The 21,578-nt window shown below is 38.9% G+C and overlaps 1 protein-coding gene across 4 annotated transcripts in view; it reads left to right on the top strand.

The window, feature by feature from the left end:
• The window catches only part of mark4b (MAP/microtubule affinity-regulating kinase 4b), a 55,920-nt gene that overhangs the window by 25,391 nt on the left and 8,951 nt on the right, over positions 1-21,578 (top strand). For 2 of the 4 annotated variants that reach the window (XM_079246442.1, XM_079246444.1), the window contains exons 4-16: positions 10,208-10,256; positions 10,348-10,413; positions 11,281-11,351; positions 11,776-11,832; positions 12,032-12,268; positions 12,526-12,645; positions 12,876-12,975; positions 13,312-13,421; positions 13,719-13,908; positions 14,052-14,272; positions 14,847-14,950; positions 18,152-18,430; positions 19,728-19,810. In XM_079246442.1, the coding sequence (XP_079102568.1) occupies positions 10,208-10,256; positions 10,348-10,413; positions 11,281-11,351; positions 11,776-11,832; positions 12,032-12,268; positions 12,526-12,645; positions 12,876-12,975; positions 13,312-13,421; positions 13,719-13,908; positions 14,052-14,272; positions 14,847-14,950; positions 18,152-18,430; positions 19,728-19,810 (1,687 nt within the window). The remainder of the gene's footprint in view (positions 1-10,207; positions 10,257-10,347; positions 10,414-11,280; positions 11,352-11,775; positions 11,833-12,031; positions 12,269-12,525; positions 12,646-12,875; positions 12,976-13,311; positions 13,422-13,718; positions 13,909-14,051; positions 14,273-14,846; positions 14,951-18,151; positions 18,431-19,727; positions 19,811-21,578) is intronic. The other 2 variants (XM_079246443.1, XM_079246445.1) reach the window with 1 other exon arrangement.

Below are 21,578 nucleotides of genomic sequence, written 5' to 3'. Positions count from 1 at the left end.
ATGAGCTTTAGACATGCATTTTCCCACACTTTTTCTCTCAGACTTGTGATCTTTGCAGCTGGATCATTTTAACCTTGTGTGTAGTTTGTTTGATATCCTCTCAGTTACAAGAGTAACTCTCACACTATGCACAAGCGGGTCTTTGTTCAGTGACAGTCATCGAGAGCAAACTCTGGCCTTCGCTGATTATGAACGTACTTTATCTTCAACTTCACAGCAAAAACACACTGACCCCCTCTGGATCAATACTGCATCACAGATGTGCACAGTGAGCTTATTGATCGATTCTGAGCTGGTTAGGTAACAAGTCCAGGCCAGGTTATGACTCCACTGATGGCACAGAATTTGGATATTGATGATGTCTGGCTCAGTATGATCGTTAGTCCACCTGACCTAGATACTTTATCAAACCGTATCTAGGGTAGACACGCTTTTTCTATTTTTTTTAACTTGAAACTGAAATACAGATGACAATGTGTTGTTTTGTTTTTTTTATTCAGCTGTTTAAATCAAGTTCTCCAAAATCTCACTGTATCCTAAAGTGATCTATCAACACAGCCTTTTTCCAACCTATTTTATTCCCTTCGTCATATCCTGATGAGAATCAGCATGAAATCCTGACTATTATTATCAGTATTAGTATTAGTATTAGCATTAGTATTAGTATTAGTGTTATTACAATACTGACTCAACAGCCAAGTTATTGAGAGGATGCAAAAGGAGGAATATATTCAGAAAATTCTCACACGATTAATCACAGTTAAGTCTTAGAAAATAAATCACAACTAAAAGCCTGAAAAATTCTTAAAAGGGTTTGTCTTTACTAAGCTTCTAACATCTTACTTAGTGAAAACAAAGGATTTAAAGCGATCATTGAACCTTATGAACCATTGCAAATCCCACAACCCCTGAGCTGTTATTGTGGGTAAAAGAAAGGACAAATACAACAGGATCAGTTTTTCATGCGGACAGAAAATAAGATGCTGTATTATTGTAACTTTCAGTATTTTCTTTTGTATATTTTATTTTAATTTAAGAGATAGGTGGTTTGACTGACACTTTATGTGGGCTGTGGCACCTGTACTGGTGCAATCTAGTAAATTTATTTATTTATTTTTTTTATTAATAGATTTATTTTTCATTACACAAAGCCCAACAGAAACAGTAACAGAGCTGCTGGGCAGCTGCTTTTGGGAACAATGGGGTTTTTCTCAGAACATCATTCTGTCCCAGAGGTAACCTGTCCACCTCATTTCACTCTGAAAGTCCCATTGTGAGTCTTTAAGATAAAGTGTGTATTAATATGTGTGTTTTCTCCAGCCTGGTCATGGTATAGTGCAGCATAGCACAGCTGTGTCAGGGCTGGGGCTGCCAGCGATGCCCTGTCAGCATGATTGTGTTAGTGTAGGATCGTATGCATCCTGCCAGGTGACAGTCTTTCACTGTGTCTTTGTCTGGCAGTTACACTCCGCTCTCTCATCGTTTTTCCTGCCGTCATTTTATCTACATGCAAAGGCTTGAAATCAGTTAGACATAGGTTTTTATTACATTTAATTCCATTTATTTAATCTGTGAATTTTAATTATATTATAGTTTAGTTTCTCAAACATATTAGACAATTCTAAAGGTTGAATTTCATAAATGTATTATCTTTAAGGAGTAGTATGCAACATTGTTTTTTATTTTTTCTGAATGAAGCAAATGTTAAGCTGCTATAAAGTCAAGTAATTGTTTAAAAAAAACAAAACGTTTTTTTTTTTTTTTATCATTTGCTGACAAAAGCTGAAAATATTCACTTTACATGTGATACTGTATAAAACCTGGAAAGCAGTAAATAATCAAGCTTTCGGCTTAGTAAATGTTGGACTGTTTTGTTAATTATAAAAACTGAATCAACAAATTCAGTCACATTTCAGATTCTTGTTATGGCCTGAAATTCTAATAAATTACCTGAACTGTATTTTGTTACATGTTAGGCTTCATATTTTTCATTTCTGGTCCATGTTAGGAGATTTACTCGTGGTTTTTTAGTCAAATATTTTTCCAAAATTAACATGTTCTGTCTTTCATGGGACATTGATTTATTTGCTTCAGTGGTCCCAGTGGAAATAAACATAATTTGCATTTTAATTTTTGACATTAATATTCAAAGTCTGTTGTATTCAGAGCTCATCTGAATCACGGCAGCTGCTGGAAAGCCTCCAATTCTCTGTGTGGAAACTTTTTGCTTCATTTCTATTCTCAGTGTTTCTTCACACTGCTGTGGCTTAGCTTATATTTTGTCAACCTGTTCTCCCTTCATTCATCTACTCTTATTTTGTATACTTTCTTCTCTATTTTCCTCTCTTTGCCTGCTCTATATTTTTTTGTACTGTCCCACTGTGTCCTACTTCTCTCACCTTTCTCTCCAGACACTGTGTTTCTGTAGTTGCTCTAGTGTAATCACAGCTGTACTTTTTACTGTCTGTAGCACCACATACTGCAAAAACCTTACCACATATTACAAAGACCTTACCACTTATTGCAAAAAGCTTACCACACACACTGTGGGATTAAGCAATTACCCATTTTGAAGGTGATGGCTTTTAATGCCAAATTGCCTTTGTCTGTGGCGATGCACAATTGTCAGTTTGATGGGATTCTTATGATCATTAGTCAGTACCCCAATTTTAAAACCTTGTAATGGCCACAACTATCTGATATGCTATGATAAAATGAAATATTCTTACTAGTCTATTGTTGCTTTCTGGATGTATGCTTTATTTTAAGGCTCATCTGTGTCATGTTGCTGCCTGTTTGAATGTTCAGGCTTTTTAGGAGCAAGTCAACCGTCAGGAACTTCTGGAGCTTTTGTGAAATCCTGTCTTTATGGTCTTCTATCTGTACATATTGATGTATTTTCTGGGGTTTTTTTTTTTTGTTTTTTGTTTTTTTAAAGCCAATTCAGCAAGTTGTCTGATCGCTTAGTGAGTGATCATTCTAACTGGCTGCTCAGCATGACTGGAAAATCCATGTTTCCAATCACTTAGTGCAGCTCTACTTCTTTTACTTCTCTTATGTTCTGCAAATAGAGGCCATCTTTTATCAATACTAGTTCTGTTTCAAAGTTCTCAGCAATATTGTTGAACATTACACAAACTTCTACAGAGAGCTAACAACAGTGAGTGTGATATTGGACAACTCTGCTTTGTTTATGTTTTATCTGATTGTTTAGTTTTCCTTGTTGATTGTAAACAGATTGCACCCCCAGAGACAATTATATTGGATCTTTAAAAAAAAAAAAAATCTAAAAAAGGGTGCCACAATTTGTGGGATTTATTTTCAGATCTACTGGCTGTATATCTAATTTTTTCTAATTCCATACAAAGCATAATATCTTTTACCCATTGTGCATGTGAAGGGGTGCAGAGAATTGGTTTTCCTAGGTTGTTAATAACTAATAATTTTAAATAAATAGTTGTTTATAACTCAGTTATTTTAAATAAATAATCATCAGCAAGATGATTGAGTCTTCATGCTTGCACTGTGCACTGTGAAATAAATAATATCACTTCAGGCTCACTAAACAGGTATACTTAATGATGAAAGCATTTATTACAAGCCCCCTGTGCAACCCTCGGTTTAATGCTCATGTTAGGGTATCACTCCAGGAACAGGATGCAGCCTTCAGGTTAGGGTATAAGCAGACCTACTCAGTAGCAAGGAGTTCTCCACATTACACAACCCCCGCAGTGCATGGAAAGGCATCAAGGCACTGATGGATTAGAAAACTAGCATTCTACTGCCAGATGATGCTGTTGGATGCAATGAACCAGTTTGTGCCCACTCTGAAACGTTGTGAGAGGAGACGGCTTCACTCCTTCCTCCTGATGATGGACTAATAATGGTCCACCACTAACATCATGTGTGGATAATTAGGCTGCTGGCCTTGATAGAGGGTCTAGTCCGGTTCTGGCACCATTTGCTTGTAGACAATGCATTCTCTGCTTCCCAGAGAATGCATTGTCTCCCTCTGACACACCGGTAGATGTCAGATATCTACACAAGTATCTTATTTAATGGCTATAGTTTCATTTGCATGACTAACTCTCAGCTGCTCGTCTCCAAACGGCGCACGTGGGTCTGAACTTCTCCCGCTGTGCATGGATTTTAAACCTTGCAGACAATCCACAGTGGGTCTGAGTGGAGGTAAAGTAAAATCTCTTCCCTCATGACTTGGACCTTTCAGGGATGTGTGCTGAGCCCAACACTCTTTAAATCATCCAGATATGACTGTGTTCCCTTCCACTGCTCGCACGCCACCATTAAATTTGTGGATGGGATGACTATAATGGACCTAATCTCTGAGGAGTACGATGCCGGCATACATGACTGAGGTTAAGCATCTGACTGTGAGATATGGAGAAGGCAACCTGATTCTAACACCACCAAAACCAAGACGATGGTCATCGACTTCTGCAGGACCACGATCCTTTCTCATACTTACATGAGGAGCTGTTAAAGTCGAAAATCTACAGTTTCCGGGAGTTAATCTCAAACCAGCTGTTATGGACAAAGACTCTACCTTCGAAGGAAACTCAAAACAGGCCAAACTGCTGCTTGGACTGGAGCACCAACGAGTCCCTTCATCGGGTGGTGAAGAGCACATTACTTGGTTCCTGTTCTTGTAACCATTTACAATAACAGCCGGATCGAGAAAGTACACATGATCAAGGACATCACACATCTTCATCATTACTTGATCGACCTGTTCTATGAAAAAGCTCAGGACAATCAAAATAAAGACTAATATACTAAGAAATAGCTTCTTTCCAAGTGCTGTGGCTGCCATTTCCCCAGTAACATGAAAGGATAGCTATACGGAAACCTTATTGTTGCCGTTCTGTTCCTATGTTTATATATATATATATATATTTATTTTTTTTTATTTTTTTTTTAATTTGCAATCTTCTTTAATGTTCCTGAAGACGCTGTAGTTCTACATGATTCATTCATTCAGATAGTGAGGAATTATCATTGGTATTTAACCAAATGGACATTCGGCTCTAGCTGATACTAAGAGACATTAATATAAATAAGTATTGTTTGAGAAAATCCACTTAGCGTCTTCAGTTAAGGCACACGTTGGCTACAGCATTTAGTGGAGTCTAAATATCTGTCAGTGGTGCCATTTTGCAAATTAACATGCTGCATGCCTCAACGGTTAACTCTCATTCACAGTTTGCCTTTGGGTGTTGATTGTCTTCAGACTGTGACATGCAAGTGGAAAGGTGTTTACAAGTAGAATTGGAATTTGTCATGTGGGAATATGAGTAGTAAGTAGTGGGAATAGAAAAGCATACCATACTAAAAAAATGTATTTTTCTATTTATGTCTTAAATCTCCACTGCCGCTAGGAGCATGATGTTTCTTCTTCTCCTACTGTATGTTGGATAATCTGCCAGACTGCAGGGTCTCCTGAAAAGCCTGGTGTTACCTTGAAAACTGGAGAATTTAATGGAAACCATCCAAAAGTCTGTATGTGTGTAAATGTGAGGTGCTTTAGGACAGAGTTTGGGCCACTGTTTAATACTGTGCAAAGTATGTTTTGTCCCTTGCCCAGGCCCCTTCATCCAGGAGCTGAATTCCAGACGGGCGAACAAAAGAGGCGGTCATGTAGGAATGAGGAGGGGTGGGGGTGGTTTGTGACACTGGCACACAACCAGAGACCCAAGTAAGACAAGATACAGAGCAGAACCAGACACAAGAGACTGTGTTTGTGTGTGTAGGCTGGCATGTATGAAAATGGGCAAGTAAAGTCAGTGCAACACACCCTCTTCTCAGCCGTTTTATGTCTGTGTAATGCCATTATCTGGATTGGTATTGTATGCATTATATTCTGCGTGGGTGTCTGTGCATAATAATATTGCGCCTGCTGTATGTATTGTTGTTACTGAGCAAGTCTGTAAGGGACAAGAGTGCAGACAGAGCAAAAGCAGAAGGCTTTCCCACAAGCTTTTCTTTGAAGCAACTGCTATACAACAACAGAGGGAAGATGCCTGCCCTGCTCTTTCTTCTTGCCTTTTGTTTCTCCCTCCCTCACCATGCTAGTTTTGTTTGTATTATAAAAGTAACTATTTCAATCAGACTGAGTTGGGATTCTTATGATGCGAGGTAATATGGAGCCATAATTAATCCTCATCTCCACATTAATATTTCAGCATCAGGGCTACTTCACCTCAGAAAAACTGTGGGGGGGTTTATATCCAAGGGATTGGGACTTTGCATATATTCGGTGGGTGCACCAGCTTCCTCTGAATACATGCCTGATGCTTTGAGATTAGACAATTCCTGATTTTTAAATTGGTTGAGCAGTAGATGAGTATGAATGTTTCTTTCTTTGCATGGGACCAGTCATTGCCTAATTTAAAAGTCAGTTAGAATTAACTCTATTATCACTTTACCATGATCACAGCATGGTGCTTTGACACATGAGCATTATTTGGCTTACCTGATTAAGGCTTAGCAGCTGTTAGTTTTGTTTGAGTTGATCTGTTGGAATTGTCTTTGTGCCTGCTTGAAGGGAACCATGGCAATGATTAAGCACAGTGAGGAGGACTGGACCCTAAATCATGTCCATTCAACACGAATGACGACTTTCTGTAAATATCCATTTGCAAACTGAAGATAAAAAAGCTAAAACACACTTATAAGCAGAAGAACTTTTCATAATGTTGCGTTGAGATTTCATTTGTTCATCTTGCTCTGACATTCTTTGTCTTTCACCCTCTTACCGTCTTTTCTGAATTTCCCTGATCATGTCATTGGCTGTGATGTATAGGAGGAAGTGCATTAAGCACTTTAATTCATTAGACTCTGAGCTGTGCAGAGGAGATGAAGAGGAGGCTATTTAAACATCAGTTAGAGAAGCATCATCATCATCGATACTTCATTTCTCCTTGTTGCCAGTGTGTTTTTGCGAGCATACTTAAAGGGTAAATGGAAAGGGAAGCATTGATTACTGGCCTGGATGAACAGCTCAGTGGCTAAAAGAGTGACAGGCCAGAACCATGATTCAAGCACACACAGCACTTCTTACATAAAATAAAGAGTGGAAAATAGAGCTGAAGAATCTAAGACAGGAAGAATAATTTAAAAAAAGCAACTTTAGTGCACTTTATAGGAAAACATCTCATGACCACAGCTGTGTGTCAGAACTGTGTGTGTGTGTTTCTGAATGTGTGCGTTTCTGAATGTGCAGCTCCTGCCATGTGTTTGGCGTTCCATGACTTCCCAGAACCCCCTGTGGGGCTGAATATCCAAGCCCAGAGATTAGTACCTGCGTGTGCATGGCAACTGTGACGTGAGGCTGTCCCTATGGGAGAGAAACAGGAGTCTAGTTGGATAAGAGTGAATATAAAAACAGCAGAAAGGCGCTGAAGATGATGCTTCAGATTCACAGATGGTCTTTTAAAATCTCTTTTTCCATTAGATGATCAGTTTTATGTTTTACATCTTCAAAAATGCACCTGAGGAGTGAAAATGAAAAATCTTAATATTTCCCCACAGCTCGAGCTGAGCAGTGATTTGACCAGCAACAATGACTCTGCTGTTTTCTTGCAAGTTGCAAAGTTTCTGACTTTGAACCTTTTCCTTCCAGCCAATTTCTGAGTAGGAAATTATTCGAAATTATTATTTTTATCTGTAAGTATTGAATATTTCAGTAAGCAGGTGTTGCAGATTGGATTTCTCACTTCATGGACCAAAGAGGCTTTACAAAAAGAATGAGAATGTGGGAGAGAGAGAGAGAAGGAAAAAAAAGGGAGAGAGAGACGTGATGGAGATGAGGCTTATTTAGGCACTAATTCCTTTTACATCTCAGATGAACAGCTGATGCACTTCATTACACACATTCCCAGTGGGTCTCTACTGTGTTTATGACAATGCAAAGTCTCATTTTAAAAGCACTGAAATAATACATTTGTAGACAGAGAATATTCTGGTTGTTGTTACATCCTCACACCAGACGTATTGAGCAGGACACAAAATCACTGCCTTTATGACTTCATTTTCCAAATATTAAAAGAAATCAAATTATGGTTGGGAAAATGAAGTTTATTTTTTATTGTGAGTCTGTTTTTATTGTTTTTAATTATTTATATAATGAAATCCACAGTTCATGCTGAATTATTTTGTACAGAAGAGCATCAACATTTTGTATCAGAAAACTTAAATTACAGAAGGCTTTTGTTTTTTGGGGTTTTTTTTGTGAATGCATATTGGTTTCAGCATTTACACCACTTGCATTAAACTGGTTATTTAAAAGTCATATTTTTTATTTAAAGATTAAAAATGTACAACCTACGGGAGAGTCAGTCTAAGTGTGTGTGGGAGCTTGTGTGTTTAATTGTAGTTTTTTTCTCTTGGTCCATCTGATACTGTGAATCTGTCTCTGATGTTGTGAGGAAAGACAAACACAGAGATGGGCATACAGACACTGCTTCATTTCAAAAGTCTCTTCATCATGAAAAAGCATATTCCTTTAACCTTACTGAAAAGAAAGCAAGACTTTACAGTATTTTACATTTCTCCAAGCTGTCTCTCCTCCGTAGGTTTGTTGTGTTCAGCCAGTTTGAGGTTTCAGAAAATACCATACATAATGGGCAATTAATTATCTTATTTTGGGACATTAGACAAAGGAACACAGAGAAAGCCAGTTTAAAAATTCTCAGATCTGAATCTCCTCATATTAGACTAACAAAAACACATTGTTATATCACTAACTTACAATTAAACCCAATGTTCATTGTAAAATACCTCTTAATCCGTTCCTTTCAACTGAAATGGATAACTAGATTGTCTCTTTTGCACTGTATTGATTAAGGGATTCCCTGTGCTTCCCACTGAGCCACTGTGCTTCAGGAATATCCAGATCCCATCATACAAATAGGGATATGTCACCAAAACAACATGAGAAGGTTTTATTACAGTAAAGTGAGACGTGTGTTTCACAGAGCAGCTGAGGCTCACTTATTAGAATGAAGCATCAATGCATTCTGAAGATTTTCTATGTTCGTTCCTTTCACAGACTCTCTGTTTTCTGCGCTTTTACTCTTGTCATGGGTGTGTGATTTATTCTTAAAAATCCAGTCATTGCATTACATCACAGACCAAAGGGAATCATTTTATGCTTTCATTTTCCCGCCTGCTTTGCGAGACGTCTTCTTGCCTTTCCCTCCCACGGCACCCTCTGCTCATATCATTGGGAATTGATTACCCTTTCTTGTAGCGCACACATTTGTTGTCCATGTACACTTTTCACCATGAAGTGACATTTCCCCTCCAGGGTCAGAATGTCTCACTCTGTCACTAATAACCAAATAAAAACAACAGATGATGGATGAATGCATTGATGTCTTCATTTTAACACTTCACAGAGGCCGTGTGCACGCTTCCTGTTTGAGACTTTTACATTTTTGTTGTAAAAGTCCATCTGGTGTTCTGTGACCAGCCGTCACCATGTTTCACTGTGAGCTCGGTCTGGTGGATTCTTTCTAATCTTTTAAATGGACTTTATAGACAAATGCATTACTTTAATTAGACAAAGAGAAGGGGGGGAAATCGGCAGGATGAGGCAGCAGTTTGGAGCTCAGTGATGGATGACTGAGGGAGGGAGGGGGGCAAAAAGACAAATGAAAAGCACAACCAGAGGAGGGGAGGACTCGTTGTTAGCATAGCATCAGCAGGACACTCCCTTGGGTGATCCCACGTCTGGAGGTGGTCTGTCAGAATGTGTGTTTGAAGATGGATGAAGGGAATTTGTACCAGATGTGAGCTGGATGAATTAACTGAGGAACAATTTATGTGGTGAATCATAAATAAGTCGAGCTGAAAATGTTGAGACTGTCCAAATAAATCAATTTTCAAATGGACACAAATGTAGCTTGAATTGTTTTGTTTTTTTTTGCTTAGTCATTTATTCCAACCTTAACTTTATAGTGGGACACATCTTGAGATTTTTGCTTAATTTAATGGACAATAAACAACTTAATTTTTTTTTTGTTGTCATATTTTATACTCTTAAATTTATTGATAAGTTACAAGAGTTACTCTTCACAGCACACCATGCACCAAGTAAAATGATGATGATTTAACCTTTTTTTTATGCATTAGTGAGTTTTTTTCCATCCTGTTTTGCATTCATTCTGATTTATCATCTTTTTTTCAGCTGTTTCGGGAGGTACGAATCATGAAAACCCTCAACCATCCAAACATAGGTGAGTTGATTTTGTTCATATAGAAAGGTGGGGTGGGTAAATGTTTCCATGCTAACCTCTGAGTTAACGCTGCTCTCTTTGTGTGCAACAGTTCAACTGTTTGAGGTGATTGAGACGGAGAAGACACTTTACCTGGTTATGGAGTATGCTAGCGGAGGTGAGTGATGCTGCCAGCTGTCTTTGTTGCCAAGCAGTGAATCGTGCTACTTAGATTTATTGCTTTTTGACTATTAAGCCCAATTATCTAATTAATGTTCATTCTAAATTGTTATTAGTGACTCAAAAAAGTCACAAACCACTTTGCCTGCATGTTTTCTGTCTTTTTGTGTGGTTTTGTTTTTTTTTTCCACTTGCTGGTAATGCACTGATCTATTTTTGCAGCAGCTTTATTTTTATTTTTTCTCTCCTCATGATGCCTTAATCTCCCTCTGCTGTTGTTTCTGGATGTTTTGTGATTCTGACTTCCATTAAGGAGGCAGCAGCTCACCAGCCGCTGTGCTGCTCAGTTCATCTCAGCCTGGTTTGCAGTCCAGGATTTCCAGGGTTAAATGTTTGACTGGAGCATGTGTACAGAAATGCATTTAAAATGCTGAGGACTCATGCTAATGTTTGATACCAGAGATGTCCTTTTGCTTTTGATACTTTCATTGCAGAAGATAGTAGAAAGAGGGTTTATAAATATGTTTTCATCTATGATTTCTGCATAAATACTTGCTCTTTTCAGCAGCATCTCCTTTTTTTCAGGCCAATTATGGCTACAATTAAATTTAGATTACTGAAGTCTCTCTAGAAAAATAATGCCTGAAATGAAGCAAAGTTGAAACTGTTGTGTATGGAAGAATAAACTTTATTTGTCTGCTGTAGAGATAGCAGGTGAAAGGAGTTGAAATTACTGTGAAATAAACAGGAATTCTGCCTGTTTGAGCAGTGTTTAGTGCAAGGAAAAATAGTAATTAGAAATGTGGATATGACTTCCATGCCTTTCTAAATTATAACATGTTTGTATGTTTTGTTTTTTTCCTAGGTGAAGTGTTTGACTACCTCGTGGCTCATGGCAGAATGAAGGAGAAGGAGGCCAGAGCCAAGTTCAGACAGGTCAGTAACACGTTGAGTCACCTGTAAGTCTGCTTGTCCTTCAACAGTTATTGGCTTCAGTGAGAGAATACTAAGCAACAAAGAGGACAGGTTAACTCCTCTTGGTTATCTTAAGGTAAAATATGACCATATTAGCATGATTTCTTGTCCATAGTTTACCGCTTTGCTTGTAACGTAGTTCCTAGATTAGATTCAGAAATGTATTAAGTTTTGTTGAGCTGCTATAAGTCAAATAAAAACAAATGATTAGATTAAAAGAAATTTTGTAATCAAATTTTTATCATAAGGAAATGAAAATGTCAATAAAGTTGGACAAATAAATGAGAGAAAAGAGCTTTGAGTTTAACTACTATTCATATGAGAACAATGCTTAATGTAATCATAATCTTTTGTTTTAAGTTGTTTTGTCTTCGACTCTCCTCAGATTGTCTCAGCGGTGCACTACTGTCATCAGAAGAACATTGTTCACAGAGACTTGAAGGTGAATCTTGTATTATAAAAACACGTGGAAGAAGCTGTACCACTTCCTGTGTAACCATATCAGAGCTATGTAAACTAATCACATGGTAGCTGCAGTTTTTTTTATTAATCTCCTTTTCAATAAAAGGAAAACACCCATCGAGTGCATCCTGTAGCTTCTCTTTTTCATGCTCCTGTGCTGTGGATGTTTTGCTCCACAGGCAGAGAACTTGCTATTGGACGCTGATTCCAACATCAAAATAGCAGACTTTGGCTTCAGTAATGAGTTCACTGAAGGCAGTAAACTGGACACGTTTTGCGGCTCACCACCCTACGCTGCCCCAGAGCTCTTCCAGGGGAAGAAGTATGACGGTCCAGAGGTGGACATCTGGAGCTTGGGTGTCATTTTGTACACACTGGTCAGCGGGTCCCTGCCCTTTGATGGACAAAACCTAAAGGTAGTTGACATAATAGCTGTGTATAACTCTGCATTATATCCATTCTATTATCACCTCAGATAAGCCAACAAAAATAAGCAAATATTTGTATTGTGTTGGCAATTGAAAGATTAATTGTTGTTTTTCTTCTTCTTCTTGTTCATTTGTTTAGACTTTTATTTTTAGTGCAAATAAAGGAAAAAATATGATTATTATTGTTTTCTCTTTTAAAATGACGTCTATGTAGTTTATATCTAATTGTGGGTGTATGTTATCAGGAGCTGCGGGAGCGTGTTTTAAGGGGGAAATACAGAGTGCCCTTCTACATGTCTACAGACTGTGAGGGGATCCTGCGTCGCTTCCTGGTCCTCAATCCTACCAAACGTTGCTCTCTAGAGGTAAGGAGAAGGCAAACAGGAAACTTTTGCCTTTATGTTTACCGTAGTAATCTTTGTGATTTTGCATAAAAAGGTGACAAAGACACCAAAAGAAGTAGATTAATCATTACATATAGTAACATAATTTACTGCCCATGTCTCAGATCAGGTCTGTTTCCTTCAGTTAAATCATGTTATTGTGAGTTACTGCTTATGTCTCTGCATTTCTGACATTTACTTCTTATCATCAGCAAATAATGAAAGATAAGTGGATAAACATCGGCTATGATGGCGACGAGCTGAAACCCCACATAGAGCCGGTGGGGGACTTGAACGATACCAGCCGAATTGGTGAGAACCGCCTTTCTTATGATTACCAAAATACAGACAGTCAACAGTGTGTTGTTGAAGGTGATTAAGTGTTACAGGCTGATAAAGATGAACTGTAAATATGTTCATGTCTGCAAAGGCTGCCCTTGTGGAGAAATGTTTCTGTCAGGATGACTCGGAAATGGTTGCATCATTGTCCTCCTCTATGTGAATGTCAAAGTTCTGTGAATGTGTACCATCAGAGAGAGGAGAGACGGACCTTTCCCAGTCGTGCACGCGTCCTGACTGTATATGCTGCTCTTAACAGCTGAAGATATTGAGGAGAATGTGTTTCTAACTTCAGTTGTCTTTATTTAGATGTGATGGTTGGGATGGGATTCAACAAAGAAGATATTAGAGATTCTCTGGTCAGTCAGAAGTACAATGAGATCACTGCCACATATCTGCTGCTGGGACGCAAGAATGAGGTGGGAACATAAACTTGTCTGCATGTTTATTTTTTTCTGTACTAAGTAAATAAATTGTGAAGATGAAAAGCCAAAACGTCCTAAAACGGAAACAGGTTTTTGCTGTCAGTCATGACTGCTCATGTTTGAATAGAATTAAATCTGTTCAAGGATATCGGCGCATGAACTAGCCTCAACTGCCCGTCACCACTGGTTTGTTGCTTTATCTACCCAGGAAACCAGCATATAACCATATCATTGTTGTGTCCATTCATATTGTAATGTGATCATTTCCATTTGTGTATTTTTCCCTCTCAGACGGAGGGCACTGAGACTCGCTCAGGCAGCAGTCTCAGTCTGGCTCGTGTCCGCTCCAGTGCCATTTCTAACGGAACAAGCAAACACTCAACGTCCTCTTCCTCCTCTGGTGCACCATCCTCCACCTCAGGCCATAAGGCGCAGCGCAGCGCCTCGACATACCACCGCCAGAGACGACACTCGGACTTCTGTAAGGCAGAACACTGACTAAAGATAAAGCAGAGTTTAGGTTGTTGCTTAATAGAATAAATGAGGGGAGATTTATTTGGAAATGTTTAAATTGTGAGCAAAATCTGTCTTTTGTGTTGCTGAGAACTTTGCGTATTCTTTCAGGTGGTCCTGCGGCTCCAGGGTCAGCGCACCCCAAACGGAGTCCTAGTGGTGTAGGTGAAGGAGCTGGTCTGAAAGAGGAGCGATTGTCAATACGAAAGCCAAGTACCACTACTGTAGGTTCCCGTAGCATCCCAACCCCCTCCAGTCCCATGGTTAGCTCTGCTCACAACCCAAATAAGGCCGAAATACCTGACCGGCGCAAGGAAGTCAACTCAACAACGGTAAGACCAAAAGCAAGAACTGTGGGTGGATCACAGTGTCTGATATAACCAATCTGTCTTATTTATTCCCTTATCTATACAACAGGTGCAGATGGCAGAGACCTAATAGCCTTTATAATCTCATTTATTCAGATTAACACACTGAGGTTACATTGACAAGGATAATATGGAGACCTGAAGCATCAGGTCTGCAGATTTATGGACTTAATATAAAAAAAACTTTTAAAACACTGAGAGGAGAAACTAACTATAGATTCAGCCTGTTGAGAGTACAAGTAAGAGACTTAGAGCATCTTATGTTAAGTGTTGAAGGAGAGCAGTCAGATTAACCTGAGATTAACTCTTTAATGATCTGCAAGACCGACAGAGGCAGAGGTCAGGCCAGGGTCATCTTTGTTCTCAGATCAGATGGAAAGAAAGTTTTCCCTGAGTTTGAGTTGAGCATGAACGCTCTCTTTACATTCGTTGGTAAATCTTGCTTTATTTATCTCATCAAAATGTATAAAAAAGAATTTAATTGTGATTTGAACTCTTAAATAAAGTTTATATCCGTTTATGTTTGATTCTTTCCCAGAATAACATTCCTGCTAGTGCCATGACTCGAAGGAACACATATGTGTGTACAGACCGATCTGCCACCGACAGACACTCCCTGCTACAAAACGGCAAAGAAAACAGGTGAGAATAACATAGTTTTGTCTGAGTCAATTTTCAATTTTTGCTCATCTTTTCTTACTAAGCATGTTGACAAAGTCTTTGTAAAAACAGGATAGTCAGTGAAATGATTTGAAATGAGTTGAAATAGTAGTTTATTAGCTAGATGGACCAGTTTTATTCTTGCACGACATGCTTGTTTACCTGCTCCTCTTTCTGCAAGGCTCCCACTGCTGTTGCAGCGCTTCTCTGTAAAATATATACAGACAGGTTGGGTTGATATCAACTCACAGGCATCCTCTGGCAGCGTGTTTTGGTTTCTGTGTTTTACACAAGCAGCACACTTCCAACTGCCTGGGAAACATAGAACCATAGCTGGTGTGTGTGTGTAGTAAGCAGCATCACACACAGGCCAGCCATTTGAAAGCATCGATTGTAGCTGTTAACACTTAATTCTTGTACACCACATATATTAGATCTAATGGTAACATGATGGTTACAATAATAACTATAGAAAATACAGAGATCAATATTCTCTTCCTTTCTGTGTGATAATACAATCATACATTTTGCTGATATCTTCAAATAAATGGATAAAATGGTCCATATTGTGGAAGTTAGAGAAAAGGGAGCCACCTAAAGAAAGAGTCGGACTGAAGTCTCAGAGAAGTCACCAGTAAGAAAAGATAAGGTGATGACACCATAACGTTACACACTCTGTGTTTGACTACAGAAACCTTCACATTGCAGCGTTAGGTTAGCGCAGAATAGCATAAGACATGCAGGTAAGATCACTTATACATTTATTCAGTATGAAATTCTGCTTTGTTGTTGTTGATTTTTTTGATGACTGGTTTGACTGGTAAAGCCAGTCTGGGTTAGCAGAGCACAGAGTTCTTGGCCCACAGAGAGGATAAAGGGCTTTAACTGCATGAGTGGGTTTATGCGTGTGTGTGTGCGTGTGTGTACACAGTGTGATCTCCAGTGTCAGATGGTTGTCTGCTTGTCAGTCTGAAAGGAAGGTAGACACCGTATCATCTCTGTTTCTGCTCCACGTTGTTTTTATCCTGGTGATGTGGTCACTTTCATTCTTCCTGGCCTGTTTTCTGCTCTGTCTCGCCATTATTTGTCATTCTGTCTCTCAGAGGCAGGACCAGAAGGTTTCTGTCTGTTGTCTGACCTCTGGTAAATATTTTTGAACAGATGGGTGGTTTGGGGGCAAGCCAGTAAGGACTCATGAAATGGATGAGGAATTGATATTTTTAATGTTATATTTTTAAAAAGGAAGAAAATGAATTAGATAAAAAACTAGAAAAGCTCTTGGAGAGCGCAAATCTCTGCCACAGTTGTAAAATATTTCTGGATCCAAACAGTGATCCGGATCACCACCAAAATTAAATCAGTTCTTTCTTTTCACATTTTCAACAAGTCCTGAAAATTTCATTAAAATCTATCCATAACTTTTGAGTTATATTGAAGACAACCAAACAGATAAACACCAGTAAAAACATAACCTCTTTGGCGGAGGTAAGAAAAAAAAAAAAGGAAAGTCACACTAAAAGCTGTTGACGCATCACCAGCGTGGTGTCGCCAGTAAATGCTGATCAGATATGATGGAGCAAAAACAGGTAGGTTATTTTCGCTTTATGACACCACGCCCCACACGGTGGATTCAGGTTTTATACTGAAGTAGTTTTTGTTGTACGCTGGAGAGATGCAGAGAAGGAAGTCTAACAATGTCAGTTTAAACAGGGAACTGAATGAGATGTGAAGGGATGGAAGCGACAGGTAAACAGGAGAGAGCAGTGAGACGAAGAGAGGATCATTCTAACATAACCCTCCAAATTCTCCACAGGCCATGTCGATGTGATGCCCTGCCAGAGTGCCTGATGGGATCAGCACACACACACACACACACGCAATGTTGCATTTAGTTAATAAAATGCACATGAAATTTTGTGTTTTATGGTGGTACATTTTTGCAAAAAGGACATAAAGCACAGTTTATTATTATATTACTGGAAAGACAGTTGTTTGGTCAAGGCATGAAGACGTAATGAACACATGATAAACATAAAGCAGATCTTGTTTCAGGTGTTGCTCCTTTTATACTAATCATTTCCACGTTTCTTTATTTTTCCTTTTGCACCTTCAGTCTCCTTCTGTCACACCTCCCCACGTCTCTCCTCTCCTCCCTCCATCGTTGGCAGGCTCCCCTGCGGTGAGCTGCAGCGGGCGGCCAGTTTGCATTGACGTTAAACAATTTTGCTCTGCAACGGCTGTTCTTCAACTTAACTCATCTAATGGTTCTGCCCCACTTGAACCCTGTGTGTGGGTGTTATCTAGAGCGTTATGAAAAGCAGCCCCAGGCCACCAGTCAGCCACAGTGTCGGGCTGTGGAGGTGTGTGCTGATGTGTGTGATAGTGGGACAAAGTGGAAAGTGTTGAGTTAAAGAAAGGAAATGGGATGTGAGGTAAGGGGACAATACAGAATAAAGATATGAGACGTGAGATCAGAGGTCAGTTTTTGATGAATAAGTGAATATTTTACATTAAAGTTGTTTGAGCACATCCCGATGAATGTGGTCTCTAATGTAAATAAATAAAAAACAGTTGCCTGCTATGACTTAGCAGAGAACCTGCAGAATGTTATTAGTTTATTATTATGTATTTTTTAGTATTCTTGTATGAAACTCAGACTGAATCCATGTTTAACCTCCAGAGTTGGTACTATTCTGCAGGTAAAGGTATGGACACACACCATTAGTAAGCATCACTGACCTGCAGTCAGTCTTTCTTTTGTGCTTTCTATGGTTAAACACATCATGGGTTCACAACATTTTTCTGGAGGACTGCTTTACATCCATTATACAAACAAGTTACCTGTATTTCTGCTCTTGTGCAGTTTGCACATTTGAGCTATTTTATAACTCGCCTGCGTGGAGTTTGGATGTTCTCCCCGTGTATGCCTGGTTCTCTCCAGGAGTGAATGTGAGAGTGAACGGTTGTTTGTCTCCCAGTGTTGGCCCTGTGATGGACTGGTGACCTGTCCAGTTTGTCCCCTGCCTCTCACCTTCATTGGACTCAGCTGTACAGTAAATGAATGAAGACATATTTACTTTACTCTTTAGATCATTTGGTTTTTTTGTAAAGTAATGCACCACAGATAAATTGCTCATTTAAATGATCTTAATTGCCGTTTCTTTTCTCCGCTTTCCTTTCCAGTACCTTATCCCACCGCCTCCCCCCTGCCTCCCCTTCAACCCACAGCATTGCCGGCGCATCTGGGATCTCCTCCTCATCCTCCACACCTTCGTCTCGTCTCTCCAGGGGATCTACGGTGAGGAGCACTTTCCACGGAGGGCAGATTAGAGACCGTCGTCCTCCCTCCCATGTCCCCCCAGCCTCCCCTACGCCATCCCATGATGCCAGCCCACTGCCTCACGCCAGGACTCGGGCCACGACCAACCTGCTGAGCAAGCTCACGTCCAAACTGACCCGCAGGTAAGCGGAGAAGCCAGAGAGAAAGATAGATTAGATGTAGCATGAGGATGTAGTTTATTTTTGTTTGAGGACAAAAGGTGAAACAGGAAGAAAAAGAAAGCTAGCTGCCTGGAACACAAGCCAAAAAGTCCGTAAATAACTCAACCTTTGTGGCTGATCCAGACATTTGCAAGCTTTATTAAGTGTTAGCTTATTGCTGTTTATGAGTTGTGTTTAGGTGTCAGCAGGTTGCCCGTACAGCCCTGTATAATGAGGTTTCTAGTGAACAGTGTAGTTTCTTTAAAAGAAAAGAAAAGTGTGTACATGAAGATCATTTAGCTAACCTTGCTGCCTTCATAGCTCTACCTTAACCAGTACTAACCTAACCTACCAGATCTCCTAATGATTAAAGCGTGTCCTTCTTAATGCCAGACCTTGGTCTAATAGTGATTGAACACCTTTGTGTTTAACTTGCTTGTATTTAAAGGTCATGTTGTCTTTTTATGTTTACTTTTTGGGGTTTTTTTGGATTTTTTACAAACCCACTGCTAACAGCAGTCATCAGATTTCTGCCAATTACTGGTTACTCCCCGCAGTTTGTCACCGACAGCTGCATCCGAAATTAAACAAATACAGCAGAGAAGATATGTAACTGGACTTTTCTTTTAAGAAATATATATGAAAGGTGTTCAAGTTTCCTTTTTTTTTATAAAGACCAACTAAAATCAGAGAAACTGCCAGACTGCTTTCATCTGCAGCAGATGCAAACATGGATATGTTTATAAAGTTTCTCTGGCTGACAGTACATGATGTTTCCAGAAGTTATGATGCTTACTGTTCACTTCCAGCAGTAGGGACAGTCTTCTCATGCACTACAATCACAAAACCTGCTTGATTCAGTCACTTCAGTTCAAAAGAACATTTTCCCAGTTAGATTGAAAACTCTGAACTTTTTTGTTTTTGTCGACTCTAAATCAAACCAGATCCTATTTGACCCAGGTCTGCTGCTCAGATGGACATGATGTATATCTTTGATGGTTTGTTCTTTTTGGCTGCTTACTGTTGCTTTATTTGTTTGATTCTTTAACATCTTTGGCTTTTTCTTGCCAGTCACCCTCAGATTCTGTCCTTTCTTTTTTTCCTGTACTACAATACATTCTGTTTAATTTGTTCTCTTCTATCTATGATCCTTTCGTCCACTCTTTGTTGTGTCTTCCTTTACTTGCTTTTTCTTTCATTCAATGTCTCTCTAATGCTAATTTTCCTTTTTCCATTCCTCTTCTCTTCACCTCCTTCTCTTCTTCCTCTTTGCTCCTAGGGTCACTCTTGACCCTTCTAAACGTCAGAGCTCAAACAAGTCCGTGTCGGGCTGCACCCTCCCACAGGGGACAAAAACAGTTAGTAAGTCTTCCTTTCCCATGTTATCTGGCTGCATCTGTCTGTCTGACTGTCTGCCTGCCTGCCAGTGCCCTGTCATCCCCTCTACCCTTCATTCGCTGTGTTGCAGGTTGGAGTTCAGCTACATAAGCCTTTATATGAGGCAAAGCTGCTCTGCAGGTTGGAGTTTAATCAGAACTTTTATTAAATTCAACCTGGAGGGTTTTGGCTCCAATACAAGGACATCTATACGTATGAGCCAAATTAAACAGAAGGACCTCTTTCTACTGCTTTGCAAATACACATTTGAACCTTTTTTTTTTTTTACATTAGATCAGCATACACTGACCAATTTTAGCAGCATTGGATTGTGATTGTTAAATTATGTCTTTTAAAATAAATTTGCTGTTTTGATATATGTTTTTTCTTTTGTTTATTATATTTCAGGTAGTTTCTACTGTAGGTAAACTAACTCGATACAAGTGTCTACTTTCTGTTATTGAAGAGAATTCATTACTTATATGTTACAGAGGTCTTGAAAAAAGTTTCCTAAAAATAATCAATTAAAGCTATTTGAAAAAGATATTTAAATATCAGAATCATGATTACTTTTGTGTACTCCAGCTGCATAGTGTATGGGTATATGAACTAGGTTAGCTGTTCATGAGACTTATACTCCAGAGCGACTTATACATGGAAAAATATACATAATTTCACCGACAGCAACAAGAGGGTACTCTAGACTTCCGCACAGATATCCTCTACTGCTTAACTATGAAAAATTTAAACAGTAAACAAACAAAATCCTATTCTGCAGACTACAAGCTCTAAGTAGTTAAATTTGCAGCTAAAAACAGAAATCGAGCAGCAAAGAGAAAGTTTGGAGTAAGTGAGAAACTTGTTAGGGAGTGGCGTAAAGCGGAGGCTACTCTTACCGTGATGAAGAAAACATTAAATAAAAGCTAATATCAGGCACAAAGCTAGACAGCTAGAGGAACAAGTTCGCCAGTTGGTGCTTGAACAACATGCTGCGGGGAGAAGCTTGTTAACAATGCCTGTTACGGCGTCTCCACGCAGAGTTATTCAGAAGTGACTCAGGACGAAGAATTCAACATATTTAGCAATGTGGAGTGAAATTGCGTGTTATTAATTACAGTAAAGCTACACTTGTTTTGTTCTTTAGGCTATAGTTACATATAACTGTTTATCTAAACACTGGACATTTTTTCTGTTCATGTTTCTGTTTTCATGTAGCTAACCTTCGTAGTGTTAGTATATCTTACACCTATTCAGTCTGTTCTCTATTCTTTTAATGTAATAACTTGCCTTCCAAGATGACCTAATGTCGGTTTTATGTCAAGTAGTTTGTAAAATTAATTACCTGCCAAATATGCGACTTATACTCGGATGCAGTGGGGTTTTTTCCCCCTACCTAATTATGTATTTTTGGCCTAGTGCGACTCCAGAGCGACTTATAGTCCTAAAAATATGGTATTTATTTTTTATTATATTATCTGTGCGTATTTATTTGGTTAAATGATTACTTTTCATCCTGCTGGGATATATTGGAAATATTCTCCAGTGGTTAATACTAACAGGCCATATTGTTCTTATTATCTTTAATCTAGAAAGCAAGTTGTAACTGCTGAGATGTAAAATGTTCTCTATTTAACTTGGTGAATCTTACATCTGTTCAAAACTTTATATATTTCATTTTTTCCTTTTACGTTCTGCTGGAAGCTCATCCCACTTAAGTTACATTTTGTTTGCACATCTGGACCTTTTACTTTCT

The sequence above is a fragment of the Telmatherina bonti genome, assembly GCF_933228915.1.
Source record: "Telmatherina bonti genome assembly, chromosome: 9".
NCBI lineage: Eukaryota > Metazoa > Chordata > Actinopteri > Atheriniformes > Telmatherinidae > Telmatherina > Telmatherina bonti.
The sequence above is the reverse complement of the archived record's forward strand: the minus strand, read 5'-3'. Positions and strand labels throughout refer to the sequence as shown.